General features: G+C 51.3%; 1 protein-coding gene across 1 annotated transcript; it reads right to left on the bottom strand.

Annotated features, from left to right (window-relative positions):
• Positions 1 to 300: 300 nt before the first annotated feature.
• Positions 301 to 13,379, bottom strand: SH2D7 (SH2 domain containing 7). The gene is made up of 6 exons (XM_075535555.1): positions 13,204 to 13,379; positions 11,807 to 11,896; positions 3,337 to 3,502; positions 2,840 to 3,055; positions 884 to 1,531; positions 301 to 351 (listed from the first exon to the last, which is right to left on the bottom strand). The coding sequence occupies exons 1-6, from the start codon at positions 13,377 to 13,379 to the stop codon at positions 301 to 303; spliced, it is 1,347 nt and encodes a 448-aa protein (XP_075391670.1).
• Positions 13,380 to 19,610: the final 6,231 nt, after the last annotated feature.

Here is a 19,610-nt window from a genome sequence, read left to right as displayed (position 1 = left end):
CAGGGCAGAAAGTGTCTCGGCCAATTAGGAAGCTGTCTGACGAGCGCAGGCCCTGCCCAGCAGCCCAGGCCTCACCAAGCCTGTCCGGGAAATGGGTATGATGGCCCCAGCCTCAGGCCGAGCCCCACTCTTCTCAAACCCTGGTTGCCTCCTGTGGGTGGGCGGCAGGCACTGGAGCAGCAGAGCCGCAGGTTGGTAGGGTCTGAGGATCCTAGATGTGTCTTCAGGCGAGCTGGGAGCCTCCCTGAAACCCAGGGACCAGGAGGCCCACGTGCGTGGGCCTGCTGGATGCTTAGACCCTCAGAATCTGTACTTCTTTTCCGCAAAGAAGAGCCTCCGGAGCTTGTCAGGCTGCAAGGAGGGAGAAGATGCTGGGCCTGGGTCCCTGGACAGGGAAGGAGACACCCAGGCTCAGAGGGTCTGGCCACCACGTTTTAGGGCCTGGGGCCCTGGGAGTGGGACCAAGTCAGGAGAGGGATGGGCACGTCCACCTGCTCCCGGGAACATCTCACAGGGTCTGAGGCTACCACCCGCCCTCTAGGTGGGGGATAAGCATCAGTCCTCTTCTAAGGGGGTGTAAGGGGAGGAAGGACCCAGAAAATGGAGCAGAACCAAGTCCAAGCCCCAGGCTTCCCCCAGCCCCAACGGGCGGTCCCGGTGTCCACATCAGGGTGGGAGTGGGGCCACAAATGGAGCCACTGGGCACCAGAGTCACTCAGACTCAGCCACCAGAGCAGACAAGGGAAGCTCAGCTTCTGCCACACCTAGCGACTCCCTCTCTCACTTGGGCAGTGGGGAGACCAGGCTGGCTGTGCCATGAGACCATAGGTACCCCTTCCCCGCTTAGGTGCTCCCTGCAGACTGGCCCATCCCCAGAGCCCACCTTGTTCGTCCGCCCTGGCTCCTTGCTCCTGGCTGTTGGGATCCATTCATAGGTGTTGCCAACCTCAGGGGACCTTGTGGAGTCGCAGTCCGTGGGCCCTGACAGCTGGCTGTAGATGGCACCGGGCCCAGGATGTGCCGAGGCAGCATGGCCTGCCCAGCTGGTTGGAATCTGCTCGTAGGTGCCTCCAGTTTGGCTGGGGAGGCTTATTGCCCGGATGAGCTCGTAGGTCTCTGCCAAGCTGTTCTGGGAGCGGGACTGAGCCCTATGGCTCAGCTTCGGAGACCCCTGGCTCCAGGTCACCTCTGTGGAGCCGAGGGCCTCAGAACTAGGGGGCAGGAGGAAGCCCCAGGAAGTGGAAGATACTGTTGGGCCCTGATCTGGGCTCAGCTCCGGAAGGACAAGCCCTAGGCCGTCGGGCCGGTTCTGGTTCCCCTCTGAAGGCCTCCTCAGGGCCTCCCTGGTTGGGGAACAGGCCTGGCTGCCAGCAGGACCCAGCCCCTGCCTGCCGGAGCCCTCTGTGCCTGGGATTAGCCGGGCCTGGCTCGTCTTCCTCAGCTCTGCGTAGATGATGTCACCGGGGTTTCCGCGAGGCTCCTCCAGGAGGGAGACACTCCTCTTGGGGAGCGGGGGCACCCTGATGGGCGTCTGGGGAGAGAGGGGCAAAGATCCTCTGAAAGGGCACTGTGCCATTTAGGATGCTCCCAACCCAGCCGCTCCTTGGGAGAGCAACGAGGCTGGCTGCCACCGTAGCAATGCACGGTCTTGGGCACCCTGAGTCCAGGAGGTAGGAGGTTGTGAGCTTCGGGGTTTCCCAGGTAGACAGCGATCTCAGGTAAGCTGAGGCCCCTGTCTCGACCCGGCTCTGTTACCGGGTCACTGCATGCAGGGTCCCTGGCAGTCTCATGGTCTAGGGTCTGAGTAGGGTCTTTCTCTTGGCATTCAAGGCCTTGGGTCACCAGCTCTACTCTCATCCCAAGTTCACCCTGCGTGACCATAAGGCTCCTTCCAAGGAGGTTTGCTGGTCTCTCGGAGACCCCTGGACCCACTCACTCACTGCCCCCTCCCCGCCACCAGGATGGCCCAACCTAATTCCATCCTTCAGGTAACGCATTCAGCCCCAACTGGGTGGCAACCACTGTCCTCGGTGGCGGTGACGCCGGTGAGCCAGATGCCGCGTGGGGGTGCTGGGAGCAGTTAGACAATGAGTAAGGTGCGCTATCACACTATGTCCTCAGACAACAGCATGTCGGGTCATGAGCAGAGCTACAGGGAGAGCAAAGCAGTGTCAGGGGCTAGAGAGAAGGACGGGTGGGTGGGGGTCGGGGGTCATTTGAGCAGAGAGCTGGGTGAAGCAAATGTGAGCATGCAGCTCTCTGGTGGGGAGGGCACCTGCAGGGGTGGGGTGGAGGGGCATGGCACACGCAAAGGTCCTGAGGCGGGAACGAACTTGGTGAGCTTGAGGACGACCCAGAGAGGAGAAAAGGCGAGGGGTAGCAGGACCCCTGGGGGGAGTCTTGGGGAGCGGGCACATATATCAGATTCTCTTGACAGGCTGCGATCTGATGTGTGTGAAGAACGGTCACCCCCAGAGCCCCTCCCGTGAGGCGCTGTGAAGGACGGTGACAAGATACTGACTCGCATGCACCTGCTCGGCAGCTTCCGGGGATTTGTTGTTGTCATTTTGTATCTTCTCAGCCAAACCCCGTGTGATTTTAGAAATGGGAAACGGAGGCTCAGGGAGATCCAGTGACTTGCCCCAAACCACACAACCTGAGCAACCTGTGGAGCCGATCAAGTCGTGGACCGATTCCAGCAGGCCTGGGGTTGCTGTGAGCGTGGGGGACCCACCGGGAATCCTGCTCTGGGGCGGAAGGGATGGCTAGCAGGACTCGTCAGGCCCAACTGTCTCCGGGCTGGCGACCTGAAACCTGGGGGGCCCAGACCCGTCCTCACCTCCATGCTGCCCTCCTCGGAGGGCTTCCAGGGGCTCTCACAGCAGCCTTTCTTTGTGTGCAGGAAGGAGACCTGGGCTTTGGAAGCAAGGCAGGGCCCGGCAGCTTGCTTTGGGGACGATGTGGGGGGAGCCGTGGCGATGGGTTGACTTTCCAGGCCCAGGTTGGTCTGGGGGAGGCCCACGGTGATGGCATCATATAAATCGTCATCCTCCAGCTGTGGGGGGGAGGGGTCATTACGGCACACACGAGGTCGTAAGCCCCGGGCCACCCTTCAGGCACCTGCCAGGGACTGCTGTAGGGGGACCAAGACCACCTCCCTGACCCCAAGTAAAATGCCTCAGTCTTCCCTTCTCGGGAAAGGACCCTGGCCCTGCAGGAAATTCCCCCAGGAAAGAAGAAAGTGAGAAGAGGCAGGTGGGCAAATGATGGACAGCCTGGGTCCTGGACATGCTGTCCTGCCACCCTCTCCCTGGGGAAGAGGGGCGGCAGGCCTACCCGGGGGCAGACGGCAGCCAGGGTCTCCCCAAAAGGCTCCAGCTGCTCCTCCTGGTAATGGCGCACGAGCTCAGCTAGGCTGCTATGACTGCGGGTGTCCCCAGAGATGAGGTAGCGCCGGTTGGGGAGCTGGTTGATGACAAAATGCCGGCAGCGGTCGCTGCCCCTAGAACACAAAGACTTGTGAGCTGGCGCTCTAGGCTGAGCTGCTGCAAGGAGCTGGCACAAGAGAGCCCTGCCCCACTTGGGGCCTTGGTTCTTGTCTTTGGACAGGTCACTGGCCAGCCCAATCCTGCGAGCGAGTTGTGGAGGCTTGGGGAACTAGGTTCAAGGCCAGGAGCCCCTAGTTCCTGAGAAGTACTTAGCCTACGCCTGCTCTGGCAGGTCTAGGGTGAGGCAAGCGCAGCCCTCCCTGGACACAAAATTGAAGAAGGGGACCCAGAAGACCCCCGTCATCAAGATAAAACGGATCAATCATGCGATCAAGATGCGCTGATAGCTACTGGTGACTGGAACGAGAAAGTTGGAAGTGAAGACGCGTCCATCATCGGAAAATCTAGCCTTGGTGATAAAACAACGGGCCCTCCAATGGAGATCCCCTCATAGAGGGGTTTAGGAAAGGAGATGGGTTAATTAGGGTGCGAGGTAGTACCGATGAAGAACACAGCTTTCCCCCAGATCCTGGATGCTTTCTCCCCCCAACTACCATGATCTGAATTCTACCTTGCAGGACTGGATAGGACAGAGGCTGTACACTGGTGCATATGAGGGTTGGAGGTACAGGGAATCCAGGGTGGATGATACCTTCAGGACCAAGGGTGTGAGGGGCGATGCTGGGAGAGTGGAGGGTGAGTGGGTTGGAAAGGGGGAACTGATTACAAGGATCCACATGTGACCTCTTCCCTGGGAGAGGGACAGCAGAGAAGGGGGGGAAGGGAGACTCCGGATAGGGCAAGATATGACAAAATAACGATGTATAAATTACCAAGGGCACATGAGGGAGGGGGGAAAGGGGAGGGAGGGGAAAAAAAAGAGGACCTGATGCAAGGGGCTTAAGTGGAGAGCAAATGCTTTGAGAATGATTGGGGCAGGGAATGTATGGATGTGCTTCATACAATTGATGTATGTATATGTATGGATTGTGATAAGAGTTGTATGAGTCCCTAATAAAATGTAAAAAAAGAAAAGAGGAGAAAAAAATGATTAGGGCAAAGACTGTACAGATGTGCATTATACAATTGATGTATGTATATGTATGAACTGTGATAAGAATTGTATGAGCCCCAATAAATTGTTAAAAAAAAAACAGAAAAAGAAAATAAAAAACAACGGGCCCTCACTGACCCACGTGCGAAGCGGGACGGCACTGGAGACACAGTGAGGGTATTGTGCCCAGTCTGATACCCCTGCCCCAACTGGAACAAAACACAAAGGGAGTGCAACACGGCAGCAAGGGGAGCCAAGCAATGAAGTCCACGAGGATTCCCGCGAACATAGACTTCGGAATCGGTGGGCAGGGCATGGCACTTCACCAGATCCGATTGGAAAACAATCAGAAGGGCTAGCAGACAGACCTGGGATGATTTATAAGCCCCCCCCCTTTTTTTTCTTTTTCTCATGTCTACCCATATAAGATAGGCAGGATAACCAACCCCAGGAGAAAATAACAGGACCAATGGTTCCAGGGGGACATGGGAAAGGAGGAAGTGGGAGAAGGGGGGGGGTGAGGGAAAGAAGGAAGAAGGGAACAACAAGAGACCTAAGATCAATGGTGAGGAGGGCATAGAATGCCTGGTGGGGTTTGATCAACTGCAATGTAGCTGAGAGAAAGTACTGAGAGGCTAATGAAGGTCAAACATGATAGTGGGACAGGGAAATAAGAAAGAACTAGAAAGCAAAAGACATTTATAGAGGTCCAAATATAGGCATGCCCATATGTAAATATATTAATATATAAAAACATTAATAGGAATATAGGTCTGTGTACACATATTTAAATGTTAAGTGTTAAGGTAGTAGACGGGCATTGGGTCTCTATTCAAGTACTCCCTCAACGCAAGAACTCTGCTCTAGTAACCTGGCGTTTTGTGATGCTCAACTTCCTGACATGATCACTGAAGACAAAAATGGGTACATAAGCTAATGTGAAGAAAGCTGATGATGTCCGGCTATCACAAGATAGAGCGTCTGGGGTCTTAAAGGCTTGAAGGTAAATAAGTGGCCATCTAGCAGAGAAGCAACAAGCCCACATGGAAGACGCACACCAGCCTGTGTGATCATGAGGTGTCGACAGCATCAGGTATCAGGCATCAGAAGACCCCAAACAAACAAAAATATTGATGCAAATGATGGGGGTTGGAGAGGAGACCCAAAGCCATCTGTAGACAATTGGACATCCCTCACAGAAGGGTCACAGGAAAAGAATGAGTCAGTCAGGGTGCAGCATAGTACCAACGGAACATACAACATTCCTCTAGTTCTTTTTTTTTAAATCATTTTATTGGGGGCTCATACAACTCTTATCACAATCCATCCACCCACCCATTGTGTCAAGCACATTTGTATATATGTTGCCATCATCATTCTCAAAACATTTGCTTTCTACTTGAGCCCTTGGTATCAGCTCCTCATTTTCCCCCTCCCTCCCCCTTCCCCATAAACCCTTGATAATTTAAAAATTATTATTTTGTCATATCTTCCACCATCTGACGTCTCCCTTCACCCACTTCTACACTGTCCGTCTCCCAGGGAGGTGGTTATATGTATATCCTTGTAATCTGTTCCCCCTTTCTCCCTCACCTTCCCTCCACCCTCCCAGTATCGCCACTCTCACCACTGATCCTGAGGGGTTTATCTGTCCTGGATTCCCTGTGCTTCCAGTTCCTATCTGTGCCACTGTACATCCTCTGGTCTAGCCGGATTTGTAAGGTAGAATTGGGATCATAATAGTGGGGGTGGGGGGAGTAGAGGAAGCATTTAGGAACTAGAGGAAAGTTGTATGTTTCCTCGGTGCTATACTGCACCCTGACTGGCTCATCTCCTCCCCACAACCCTTCTGTGAGGGGATGTCCAATTTCCCTCAGATGGATCCTGGGTCCCCACGCAGCACTCCCCCTCATTCACAATCCTATGATTTTTTTTTTTTTTTGGTCTTTGGTGCCTGACACCTGATCCCTTTGACGCCTCGTGATCTCACAGGCTGGTGTGCTTTTTCCATGTGGGTTTTGTTATTTCTCAGTTAGATGACCCTCCTCTAGTTCTTTAATGCTTTCTCTCCCCCACTATCATGACCTCAGTTCTGCCTTACAAATTCAGCTAGACATGTACACTGGTTCAGCTAAGAGCTCTTGACACACAGAATCTAATACAAATAAACCGCTCAGGGACAGTAATGGGAGTAGCAATACCATGAGGGTAGGGGGAAGGTGGGGGGAGAAGAGGGGGAAATGGAGAACCGACTATAATGACCCATGTATTAACCCCTTCCCATCTGAGGGAGACAAACAACAGACATGGGTGATAAGAAAATAATAATTTAGCAGGGGTCCATGAGGGTAGGAGGGAAAAAAGGGGAGCTGATACCAAAGGCTCAAGCAGAAAATGTTTTGAAGATGATGGCAACACATGCACAAATGTGTTTGATACAAATGCAGAATGGATTTTTATAAGAGCCACCTACAAAATTATTTATTTATTTTGGTCAGAAGAAGCAAAATGATTTATCAATAAATAAAATTTAAAAACAACGGAGATCACATGGCAGCATTTGGCAAAACCGACAACCTATTCATTGAAAAGGCCTTTTCAATAACATGTGGCGACTGCGCATGTGGACGTCTCCAGGTGGACTAGGCAAGAATCGAATTGACGGCACCTTTGGCAACAAGCCGATGGAGAAGCTCATTGTCATCAGTCAGCGGCTGACCATGGGACAGACCATCAGTTGTTCACAGGCAAGTTCCAGTTGAAGCCCAAGAAAATTGAAACAAGTCTAGGAAGCCAGCTATGACCTTGACCATTTCCTGTCTGACCTTAAAGACCACCCAAGGGTAGATTTGACACCTTGAACGTCGAGGGCCAGAGACCAGAAGTGTTGTGGGGCGACATTAAGGATATCCTACACGAAGGAAGTAAAGGGGAAGTAAAAAGGCAGGACAGAAAGAAAATATCAAAATTGATGTCAGAAGAAACTCAAACTTGCCTTTGAAAATTAGAGGGTGCAGAACTCTGGGAAGGAGGAAATTAAAAGGTCCTGGATAGAATGAAAGGAAAATGTGGCACGAAACTGAAAACCATTAAAAAGATTGGGCTTACTGGTTGGCTAGAGATGATGGAGCCTCCAAGTCTATGGTCCTTAGTCACCCTGCAGGTCTAGAAGTGAACTCACCCGGTGGCTCAATTTTCAGTCAAATGCTATCCCAGTGTGTAGGGGGCACGAGACACAAGTGAGACACACACGAGTTAGAATAATGAGTCCTTTGGGATCAGGGGGCAGCATTCACCCAAGGCCAGAGGTCAGAGGTCTGGAAAGAAATTACAAAGAGTTGAACAGATGGCAAAGACGAAGGCATCTCACAAAGACGAGGGACTGTAATGAAATGTGTGACGGGAAGAACATGCTTGGCACTTCTCCAGTCGAAAGACCTGAAGGAAAAAGCCAAGCCTCAAGTTGCCACGCTGAAGAATTGGGTGGGCAAAATATTGAACGGTCCAGGAAGCAGCAAAAGAGAATGGAAAGAATACACAGTCACTGTACCCCAAAGAACTCAACTGTACCAAAAATACTCAGCCATGCTAGGAGGTAGCGTATGATCGAGAACAGATAATATTGAAGAAGTCCGAGCGGCACTGGAGCAGTGGCTGAAAACAAGGCTCCAGGAATTGGCGGGGTACCGATCGAGATGTTTCAGCAAACGGTTGCACTTTTAGAAGCACGCACTCATGCACGCCAAGAAATTCAGAAGACAGCTTACTGGCCACCTGACTGGAAGAGTTCCGTATTTGTACCCATCCCAAAGAAAGGAGATCCAACAGAATGTGGGCATTCTCGAACCAAAGCATTCATATCGCAGGCAAATAAATATTTGCTGAAGCTAATTTAAAAAAAAAAGGGGTTGTAGCAGTACCTTGACAGGAACTGCTGGAAACTCAAGCCAGATGCAGAAGAGGCCATGCAGGGAGGGATGTGGCAGGGGTTCCAGAGGGATCCTGGCTGCTGAGAGCAGCGGATACGATGAAACGCTCACCTGTGTTTACTGACGACGCAAAGGCGTTTGTGTGGATCCTAACAAATTCTGGACAACGGCGAGAAGACAGGACATTCCCGAGAAGTTCACTGTGCCCTCATGGGGCCTGCGCTATACCAAGAGGCAGCTGTTCGCAGAGAAGAAGGGATAAGGTGGAGTTTGAAACCAGGAAAAGTGTGCATTCGGGTTGCATCCATTGGCCATTCTTGTTCAGTTTGTATCCGGGGCAGATATGGCGGGAAGCTGGGCTGTGCAAGTCATGAATGACGTGCTTGCTTGCCGAAGGACTTGCTGATGAAGATCACTACAGGTATCAGTATGCATTATATACCCAACGTTTGTTTTCACCACAACTGGACAAATAAGCAGCATGGGGACAATGGGAGAAAAGCATGGCGGTGCGCCCAGTGCCCACAGAAGCAGCAGTGGAATCAGATGACCCTTTACACGTGGGCAAATCTGATATAAAAGGCAAGATGTCACTTTGAGGCCTAGGAAGCACCTGACCCCAAGCCACGATCCCAGAAGAATTCATCTCACTTCATCTGTATGCCAGAAGGAAACGCCTTTGGACATCTTATTCAGAGAGACCAGTTCCGAGAAAAGGATATTGTTTATGATTGGGGAAGTAGAGGGTCATCCAAAAAAGTGGATGAGATGGATTGACACAGGTGGTCACAGCCATGGGTTCAGACCCAACAACATTTGGGAGGATGGCCTGGGCCCAGGCGGTGTTTTGTTCCGTTGTTCATAGGATCACTGCGAGTCGGAATCAGCTCAGTGGCCCCAAACAACAATTACAACACATGCATGCAAACGCTCGACAGCGAATCAGGAAGAGTAAGAAGAATGGATGCGTTTCAAGTATGGTGTTGGCAACGAATATTGAATATACAATGGATTGCCAGAAGAATAAACCGATCTTGAAGAAGTACAGCTGGGATGTTCTTGAGAAGCAAGGATATCAAGACTTCGCCTCATGTACTTCGAACATTCTAGCGGGAGGGGCTTGGAGAAGAACACAATGCTTAGTAAAGTAGAGGGTCCTCGAAAAAGCAGAAGCCCCTCATCAAGATGGATTGACTCGGTGGCTGCAACAAAGGGCTGAGCCTAGCAGAGACGTGAGGAAGGCGCAGGACCTGGCAGTGTTTGGTCTCGATGGGTCAGAACCAAGTCACTAGCACCTAGGAACACCACGGCAGTCAAGATCACGAATACTTGGATGCAATCTTTATAGAGTCAGTTGATCAAAGATTTAATGCAGAGAGTGGGGAAAAGAGCTGATACCAGGGACTCAAATAGAAAGAAAATGTTTTGAAAATGTTGATGGCAACATAGGTACAAGGATGCTTAATACAATTGAATGATGGATTGTCATAAGACTTAAAAGCCCCCAATAAAATTTTTAAAATGTAAAAATCTCCATGTGAAACAAAATATCAAAATTAAATACAAACAGGATCAAACTGCCACATCCCAGGACCTTATGCGGTGACATTAGTTTCCCCACCCCACTGCCAATCTGGCTATCCTATTTCCTCAGCATCACTTACTGAGGGACCAACCTCTCCTGTCAGTGGATCGCAGTGACTCCTCTCCTGTAAATCAGGTGATCAAAGGTGGGGGATTGTTTCTGAGCTCTCCTCTGTCCCAACGGTCTGTTCTGTGTATCTTTGAGCAAATTCATTTGGATTTCTTTTGTAAATAGACATTTTGCCCAGTTCTATTTTTTTCACAAGGACCTAATGTCGAATACTCATTGGGAAACAATGAGTTTGTCTCTTTCAAAATGCCTAGCCCAGTAACTGCCGCAAAGAACAGCAACATCTTAATAATGTGATTCACTCACAGACGGCCGTCGAGTCACTCCTGAGTCATAATGACCCTACGGGACAGGGTGGGTCTGCCCCCGTGTGTTTCTGAGGTTGTAACGCTTCACCAAAGTAGAGAGCCTCATCTTCTTCCCACAGAGTGGGGCAGGGTTTTAAACTGGAGACCTTGCAGTTCTCGGTCCCACGAGTAACCACACTGCCACCCGGGCTGCAGTAATAACTAGCATTTATTGAGTACCGTCTACGGTCTACACACGGTGCCAACCACTTTTCAATGTGCAAATTTCACGGAATTCTGCCAGCAGTCCCCTCAAGTAGGTACTACTATATTCCCCTTTTACAGATAAGGAAACCGAGAACAGAGAAGCAAAGAGACTTGCCCAAGGTTAGGATTTGAACTCAGGTCGTCTGAGTATGAAAGAGTTCTGAGTCTGAAGCCTTAGAGTCCTGGCTTCCTCTATGCCTGGAGGAGTCATCTCTTCCTCCTGCCTTCCCCTATCCAACCTCCTCTCTGTACCTACCTCACCACTTCTGCCTTCTTGTTCCCTCCATTTATCCCCACTGCTCGGTCCAGTGGGAGCCCCAGTGGTGTATTGTTACTCATGGGGTGTACTCCTCAAGGTCAGCAGTTTGAAGCCACCAGGTGCTCCTCGCGAGAAAGATGGGGCTTTCTCCTCCCATGAAGAGTGACAGTCTCAGACATTCAAAGGGACAGTTCTACCCTGTCCTATAGGGTTGCTATGAGTCGGCATCGACTCATGGTGGTGAATTTGGTTGCGTTTAGCCCAACACCCATCCAACTGTACCTGTCCCCGACTGTCTTGTTTGTTCTTCCTGCCCTCCATTCCAGGACCATAGCAAGATGTGAATCTGGCCACACAAGGCCCTGTGCTGTCTCCAGACTGAGCCAGGCATCTAGGGCTGTCTTGGGCTGGTCCTGTCCACCTCTCCAGGCACTCTTCCATAGGAACCAGGATCCTGCTGCACCCAAGGTTCCCCCTAACACCCTAGTTTTCCATATCTCCATAAGCCTAAGCCACACCCCCTGTTCTGCCTAGCAAATTCCTATGCTTCTATCCTGGGCTCAAAGTTCACATCTATGAAACCTTGCTCAGCTTCCCCCAGGAGGCTGTTTTGCCTGTTCTCCACCCTCCACCTCCCCCACCCCGGGGCTGAGGCTCCATTCCCAGCCCTAGACCAGTGCTCTGGACTGGTCTGTTGAGCATTGCCTAAGGATGACCAATGAGGAGTGAAGGAGTGGCGGCCCAGGGAGAGCCAGGCAGTGTGGGTTGGTGTGTGGGGGTGGGGATGGGGTGGGGATTGTTCATCTGCAAGGCTTGGTTATAGGTGCCTGAGCCCTTCTGCTACCTTATGGAAGGCATTCCATCTTACCTGTAAGACAAGATGTAGCCTGTGGTCCGGTCGCTGAGGCGGATGAGGAAGGAGCCGAGAGCTTTGTCCCTGAGTAGCTGCTCCGACTGCCTGGGCAGAGGATATGCTATTAGCTGGGCTCTGGGCTCTTAACACCAGCAGGACTTAGCTCTTCCCCATAATCGCTGCTGGACCCCAGATCCGATGCACAGAACTCCACAGGGAGGTTCCCTCCAAACCCCAGTGGGTCTGTGCCTATCAGAGCTCAGCCCGTGACCTGTCTGGGTTCACCCGAACCAGGTGAAGGCAGCCAAGGCTGAGAACAAACTAGTACAGCGACTGTACAGTGTGAGGTAGGGGTCTCTTCCCCTGCTCCATTGGCTATCCAATTGCTTCAGCAATTGCTCCTTGAAAAGATCATCTTCTCCCTCATGGAATTGCAGTGATACCTCTCTTGTAAGCCAGGCGACCAAGGGTGTGGGCCATGTCCATCAGCCTCCCTACAGGCATGCACACCAGCTGCTGACCCTAGCCTCTTGTTACCAGCCGGGACAGCAGTGGAGCAAGAACAAATCACGAGCGGAGAGTTTTAGATTTGCGGGGAGGGTGGTGGTCCCTGCTTTGGGACCACTGCGCAGGAATGTAGATGCTGTGAGAGTTTCTGGGAGAAGGGGGTGCTGCCATGCCTGACGTCGCCTCCTTGAAGCCCAGGACGCTCTGAATGTTTCCACAAAGTGCCAGATATATGAGGACATGGTGGGAGATTATAGCAGTACAGTGACCACGTGTTGGAGCTACATAATTTGGAGCTACATAAGTTGGCCAGCTACATAATTTGTCAGGGCCAGGGCAAAGAAAGAGTTCCGGGGCGCTTGTTAAAAGCGTATTAACGCTTTAGAGATGATGACAGCTGAGCATTCAGTGAAGCGCCAGGCCCTGTGGCCCGGAAAGTGGTAGCCCTCGGAGCCAGCCCGGGCTCGCTGCCAGGGGCGTTCAGAAAGCCAAACCCCACATCTTGCCGTAGGGGATAGCCATTCATCCAGGTTAGCCTGGGATGGCCCTCCAGTGGCAGCCCTTGTCCTGGTCGACCCTCTACTAGTGCCCCTGTTTGGGTGATAAACGATATGACCTACCTACTTCTTCATCAGGCTTGGACACTTCCTGCTCCCACCTGCCCTCCATCCTGTCCTTTCAGCAGCCTGGCAGCCCAGCCCACTAGACCTGCACTGAGAGTAGGGGTTGAGCCCTTGCCCACCCTGCCCGTGGGAGTGGCTGCAAGGCAGTGGTGCTCAGCGCACTGTCCCTCCACCCTCACTGCCCGCGTGGGATCCCTCTCCAGCCCAGGTTGAGTCCCCAGACCGTTTTCTCTGCCCTCGGGAAGGTGGACTCTGCTGGCCACTTGGACAGGGCGGCCTTACTTGCGGGTGATGGATCCATGAAACCAGGGGGGCAGGATGCCGTTCTGCAGAATGAAGGGGGCCTGCGTCTCCATGAACCACTTCAGGGCCAGCATCTGGAGGTCCGCCAGGGCCTGCTTGTCCCTCGTCTCTTCGGACTCCCTCTCCGAGCTGACCTGCTTCAAGCTGCCTTCCATGCTGGCCTAGTCCTGGAGCAAAGTGGCACCGCAGCAGCCCCACGCCCTATATGTGTGTGTGTGCCAGCTCATTTGCCTGTGCCCAGGCCCTCCCCAACCACCTGCAGCACACAGGAACCCCATTGTCACCTCTGGGGCCATGGCTGGTTTGCCTGTCTGATGCTTTGGGTCAGGGCACCTCCCTTAGCTGGCTGGAAAGTGGGGGTGGGGGGTAGCCTGAGGTAGGAGATGAGCGAGAGGAAGGAAATACTGGGCCCTGGTCCAGCAGGTGAGCTTCCTCCCTGGCTTCTGACATCGTTCCCTGAAACCCATGGCCTTAGTTAGGGTAAAGGTCAGACCCTGGCTGGAGGGAGCCCACAGCACTACCTTTCTGTTCTACCTACCCTTCCCTGGCATAGGCTACTTGTATTTCCACGAAGGGGGAAGTTTTGGGCTGATCCATTCAAGGTTTATTGAGCATCTGCAGCATGCCAACCACATGTCGGCTCTGGGAAGACAGTAGTGAGCCAAGCAAGATTTTGCCCCCCAGGGTATGTACAGCCTAGTGGGGGGAGACAGGCCAATAACAAATTCAAGGGAGAGTCAAAAAGTATTGCTACAAAATCATCAACAACTTTTTTAAACAAAAAGCATTCAAATGCAAATCTGTCCTTTCTCCATATACGATTCTCTTTCTAAGTCGATCTAATCCTGAGGGATTTCCTTCTGCCTAACCCTTTCCCAAAGAAGTGCATGGTCTATAATTTGTGCTATGTCAAATGGCATCTTGGGCATCCATGTGGGGGATGCCGATTGACGATGTGGTTCACAGGGATAATGTTCTACATCCTGTTCGGTGAGTAGCAACTTTGATCTTCAATGTTTATGGACTGATGGGCCGTGCAAACATCGGTCTCCGTGACCCTGAGACCAGAAGAACTAGATGGTGCCCAGCGACACCCCCCCCCCCCAAGTGCTCACGTTAGAAGGTCCTGAGTAAAGTGGGAGGAAAATTGGAACCAAACTCAGAATCGTACACGCTATCACACATACTGGTTTGTTAGAGGAGAGAGACTCAAGAGCCCACGGCCCTGACCTTTCAGGTCTGGAACGGAACTCACCTCTGCGGTAGATCATCAGCCCTTTAAGAGCCAAAGGGCAGCATTCTCCCAGGGCCCAGTTCAGGTGGGTTAGGAAAAAGGAGGAATGGAAACCGGAGACAGGGGGAAGAAGTGGGACAAGCGAGGGCACACTGGAGGGATTGCAATTGATGAGTTGCGCAAAATGTTTATGAATTCTTAAATGTAAAACGGATCATCTGCTCTGTAGACCTTTATCTAATTCACAATCATAAGGGAATAGGTTTAGTGCAAAGCTTACACTGATGTGGCATATATATGAATATATAATATAAAATATTATATATATATATATAAAATGCTGAACCATGCGACCCCGATTTCAGTAGCCATCATATCAGTGTTAATTCTGTGCTCTTCCTCCACCAGTTTCTGGACTTCAGCCACAGTTTCTTCACTCAGCAGTTAACAGTCTCCCCTTTCTTGGCACATGGGGCTCTGGTGGTGTAGTGGTTATGTGTTGGGCTGTGAACGGCAATGTTGGCAGTTTGAAACCAGCAGCACCTCCCTGGGAGAAAGACTGAACTTTCTACTCCCGCCAACCGTTACCATCTCAGAAACCCACAGCGGGTCACTCTGAGTCAGCATGGACTCAGTAACCCTGAGAAACAGAGAAAACCTTTCTTGGCTCACCTTCGAGGTTTTCCCTGTGTTCCTTAAAACAGCCGGTGCATCTAAATCCTGTTGTTTTATGTGGGGCAGCACCCCCGGAAACTTGTCGCAAAGTTTCAACTAACTGGGAAGATGTCCACTCGTTAAAAATGTTACATTAGCCCCGATTGCAAGCATTTCTTTGCATCACACAAAAGTATCCATTTCTGCAAAGAACCCTACAGAGAAGGCTCAAGCTATAGAACAATATCACTGATATCACATGCCAGTACAATTCCGCTGAGAATCTCCCAACAACGGTTGCAGCAGCACGAGGTCCCGACTGGATTCAGAAGAGGATGTGGGACCTTGCTGGTGAATGATGAATCTTGACTCAACGCAGAGAATGCCAGAAAGATGACGATTTGTGTTTACTGACTGTGTGGATCGCCAACTGTGGATCACCTTTAGGAGAATGGGAATTCCAGGCCACTTCATTGTGTTCATTCGCAACTTGTGTACGGATGGAGAGGCAGTCATGCAAACAGAGCAAGGGATCACTGCATGTTTTAAAAGCACAAAAGGTGTGCATCGGGGTTGTATCCTCTCACCGTTCTTATTCAATCGGTATGCTGAGCAAATCATCAGAGAAGCTGGATTTGATGAAGAGTGTGGCATCAGAAGAATGTGGAGGAAGGTTAATTAACCACCTGCGATAGGCAGATAGCACTTGAAGTACTTGCTGATGGAGGCCAAGGATTGTAGCCTTCAGCATGGATTACACTCAATGTAAGGAAGACCAACATCCTCGCAACTGGATCAATAAGCAACATCGTGATAAAAGAAGAAAAGGTTGACGTTATCTAGGATTTTGTCTTGCTTGGACCCACAATCAATGCTCATGGAAGCAGCAGTCAAGAGATCGAAAGATGTACAAGAGTTGTATTAGGTAAATCTGCTGCCCAAGACCTCTTTGGAGTGTTGAAAGGCAAGGATGTTACTGTGAGGACTAAGGTGCTCCTGACCCAGGCTGCAGTAATTTCAGTTGCCTCATGGGCATGTGAATGTTGGACACTGAATAAAGACGTCCGAAGAAGAATCGATGTGTTTGAAGCGTGGTGCTGGAGAGTATTGGAAGTACCACGGACTGCTAAAAAGACAAGCCAGTCTGTCCTGGAAGAGGTGCACCCAGAGCACTCCTTAGAGGCCAGGACGGCATGTAGTCGGGAGAAGCCACTCCCTGGAGAAGGACATCAGCTTGGAAGAGGGACAGCGGAAAAGAGGGCGACCTCAACAAGATGGACTGACACCGTGGCTGCAACAATGGGCTCAAGAATAGGAACCGTTGTGTGGACGGAACAGGACCGTGCAGTGTTCTGTTCTGCTCTGCATAAAGTCGCTATGGGTAGGAGGCAACTCAATGGCACCTAACAACTACAGCGAATGAGTCTACTGCTTAGAGAGCGTTTCTACAGCTATCCGTACACTGATTAGAGAGACATGTTTAGACATGTTTTGTTTGGGATAAACTCATGCATGTATGCAAGGGAACCCTAGTAGCAATATGTTGTACTTACCTTCATAAATATAGGAAGAAAGATGGGGTTTTCTACGCCTGTGAAGAGTTACAGTCTTGGAAATCCATAGGGTCGTTCTACAATGTCCTGTATGGTTACTATATGTCAGCACAGTAAACTCGATGGCAGTGAGTCTGGCGGTGGGGTTGTTGTTCCCTCCAGAGATACAGATTATAGGTTTAAGGAGGGAGCAGTGGTGGAATTCTCACCTTCCCTGTGGGAAACCTGGGTTGGAATCCCAGCCAATAGCACTTCATGCTCAGCTATCTTGGATGGGTTGCTATGCTGCAAACAGCCTTCAGTGTAACTTCCAGACTGAGACAGGCTTGGAAGAAAGGCCAGGCAACCTCCTTCCTAAAACTCCGCCAGTGAAAGCCCTGTGGATCACGAGAGTCGCATTTGGTGGTGCATGGGGCCCTCCATGACGTGGGGGCCAACTGGACAACAACGACATACTGCCAAGTGTTAGACGTAACCCGAACAAAAGGCACAGCAATAAGGTAGTGGGTGGTGGGTGTGTTGCTTAGCCAGGAAGCAGTGTCACCCAGGCTGTGACACTGGGGCATGAAGGAGAGAGCCAAGCATGTGTCTGGGGAAGGGCTGCTGCTGATCGCAGAGAAACAATTGCAGGGACTGTGAGGAGGGGCTTTACACGGAACGCTGATGCAGCTGAAGGCGGCGGTGCTTTGGGGGAGGGGGGTTCTTTGGAGTAGATGGGTCTCCAGAGGGCTAGGAAAAGGCTTTTGATGGGAAGTTTGGGACCAGTTAGCGTAAATGGGACCATTTATTTAGGATTAAAAAAAATCCCTGCATATGGAATGTGCTGCCCGCTTCATAGCAGAAATCCAGGCTGCGGGGCGGGGGAGGCACCCCTAAGGAGCTGGGCTAGAGCCCTGCTTTTGTTTCCTAACTTAATTGTGATGCACAAGTGCCTGAAACGTTTCACTGTTTCTCCATGTACAGCTCAGTGGCATCCTCCAGCCTCCTTTTTCCATCGCGTGTTGGCATGGGGCCTCGGGAAAGTCCCCAGGGGGTCACAGTTGCTCCATTTTCCCACCTGTAAAATGAATTTCAATTTTTTAAAAAGAGGTCTATCAAGGTGAGGTGTGTTTGAAACGCGCCCACTCATTATCAATTGGGTGAAAGCTTACAGAGCAGATCAGCAGATCAGTCCTCACACATTTCGTGTCAACTCATCGATTGCAGCACCCTCACTGGGCCGTTGCTCAACCCTCTTCCTCCCCGGGTTTCCTGTTTCCTTTGTTCCGAACCTTTCTGAACCTTTCCCTTGGGTCCATGCTGCCCTTAAAGGTCTGATTATCCGACCTCAGAGGTGAGTTCCGTTCCAGACCTGAACGCTGACTGAGAGTGGAAGTCTCAGGGCTCCCGCTGGTCTCTATCCAACCAGTAAGCCTGGTATCTTTTATGATTTTGAGTTTTGTTTGGAATTCCTCTCCCACTCTTATCTAGCTAGGACCTTCTGATGCGATCCCTTCCTTTCAGAGCAACCGGTGGTGGTCGCTGGGCACCATCTAGTTCTCCAGGTCATGGAGACTGACGCTGGAGTGGTTCTGCTAGTCCGGTGCTGTAGTCATTTCCTGAGGTCTTCTGATTTTTTCACCTTTCCTTCCTCTGGATGCAGAGAGACCACCGGCTTCCCCTCAGATGGCTGCGCACGAGCAGTTAGGTATTGCCAGGGCGATTCCGAGGCCTCCAAGGCTTGGAGGTCAAGCGTGAGGGAATACTTACATGAGGTTCCAAATCAAGTCGAAGTCATCAATGACGACAGGAGCTGGGATTGTGGAACCCACGGGGAGGTAATGGCCAGGAGGTGACATGAGGAGCCTCTGGGTGCTGGTAACAGACTGTTTCTTGGTCTAAGTATTGGGTGGACGAGTGTGTTCCTGTGAAAATTCACTGACCTTGACCTTCAGGAATTATGCATCTCCCCAGTTATACGTCCAACTTCAGGAGAAGAATTAAACAAGCACACACAAAGCTGGCTGTGAGATAGTAAGCCAATGATTACGCTTGTCTGGGTTCAGCCTCGTCATCTCAGAAAGGAGGGGGATAATAGCTACATCACAGGGTGGTCCTCCGAGAAACATACCAAACTCATGGCCATGAAGTCGGCCCCAACTCGTGGCGACCCTATGGATTGAACTAATCTTTCTGGGAGTAGAAAGTCTCCTCTTTCTCCCGAGGAGTGGCTGGGGGGTTTGAACAGTTAACCTTGCATTTAGCAGCCCGATTCGTCCTCCACGATGTCACCAGGCTAGTTCATTGGATTGTTGGGAGGGCGACAAAGGTAAGTCTTTAGAGCAGGGTTTGAATAACTGAAGCCATTAGATCAGCCATTACTTTGGCGACGATGGTGATGAAGTGGGTCTTCCTCTGTTGGTGACATTATCATCATCACTGTTAGGATCATGACTTCATCAGAAGTCATCTCACATCGAGATGGAAAGGCCTAGTTAGGGCGGATGACACAGTGTGGTTCAGAGGAAACTCAAGGGCATGAGGCAAACCTGCAGGCACAGACAGACAGCTCATTCCCTGTCTCTGGGCCTAGCTTTCCACATCTGTGTTAGCCCCCAACCAAACACTTTCCAATTCACAGTGACCCTCACGGGCAGAGCAGAACTGCTCCATGGGGCTCTGAGGCTGTATGTACACCTTCACAGAAACAGACAGCCTCGTCTTTCTCCCCAGGAGCTGCTGATGGGTTTAAACCACTGCCCTTTTAATCAACAGCCCAGCACTTAACCCAGTGTGCCACCAGCGTTCCTTCTTCTGGACGGCAGAGGCAACGCAACCTACCTCCCACGCAAATAAAGTGAGCTATTGCAGGCAGCAAGCTGGGCACAGAGACAGGCATACAATGCAATGGGCATTCCTGGAGGGTCACCTACCAGGACCGGAACTTCACAAACACCTAATCTTAC

This window comes from Tenrec ecaudatus, chromosome 17, assembly GCF_050624435.1.
Source record: "Tenrec ecaudatus isolate mTenEca1 chromosome 17, mTenEca1.hap1, whole genome shotgun sequence".
Taxonomy (NCBI): Eukaryota; Metazoa; Chordata; class Mammalia; order Afrosoricida; family Tenrecidae; genus Tenrec; species Tenrec ecaudatus.
The sequence above is the reverse complement of the archived record's forward strand: the minus strand, read 5'-3'. Positions and strand labels throughout refer to the sequence as shown.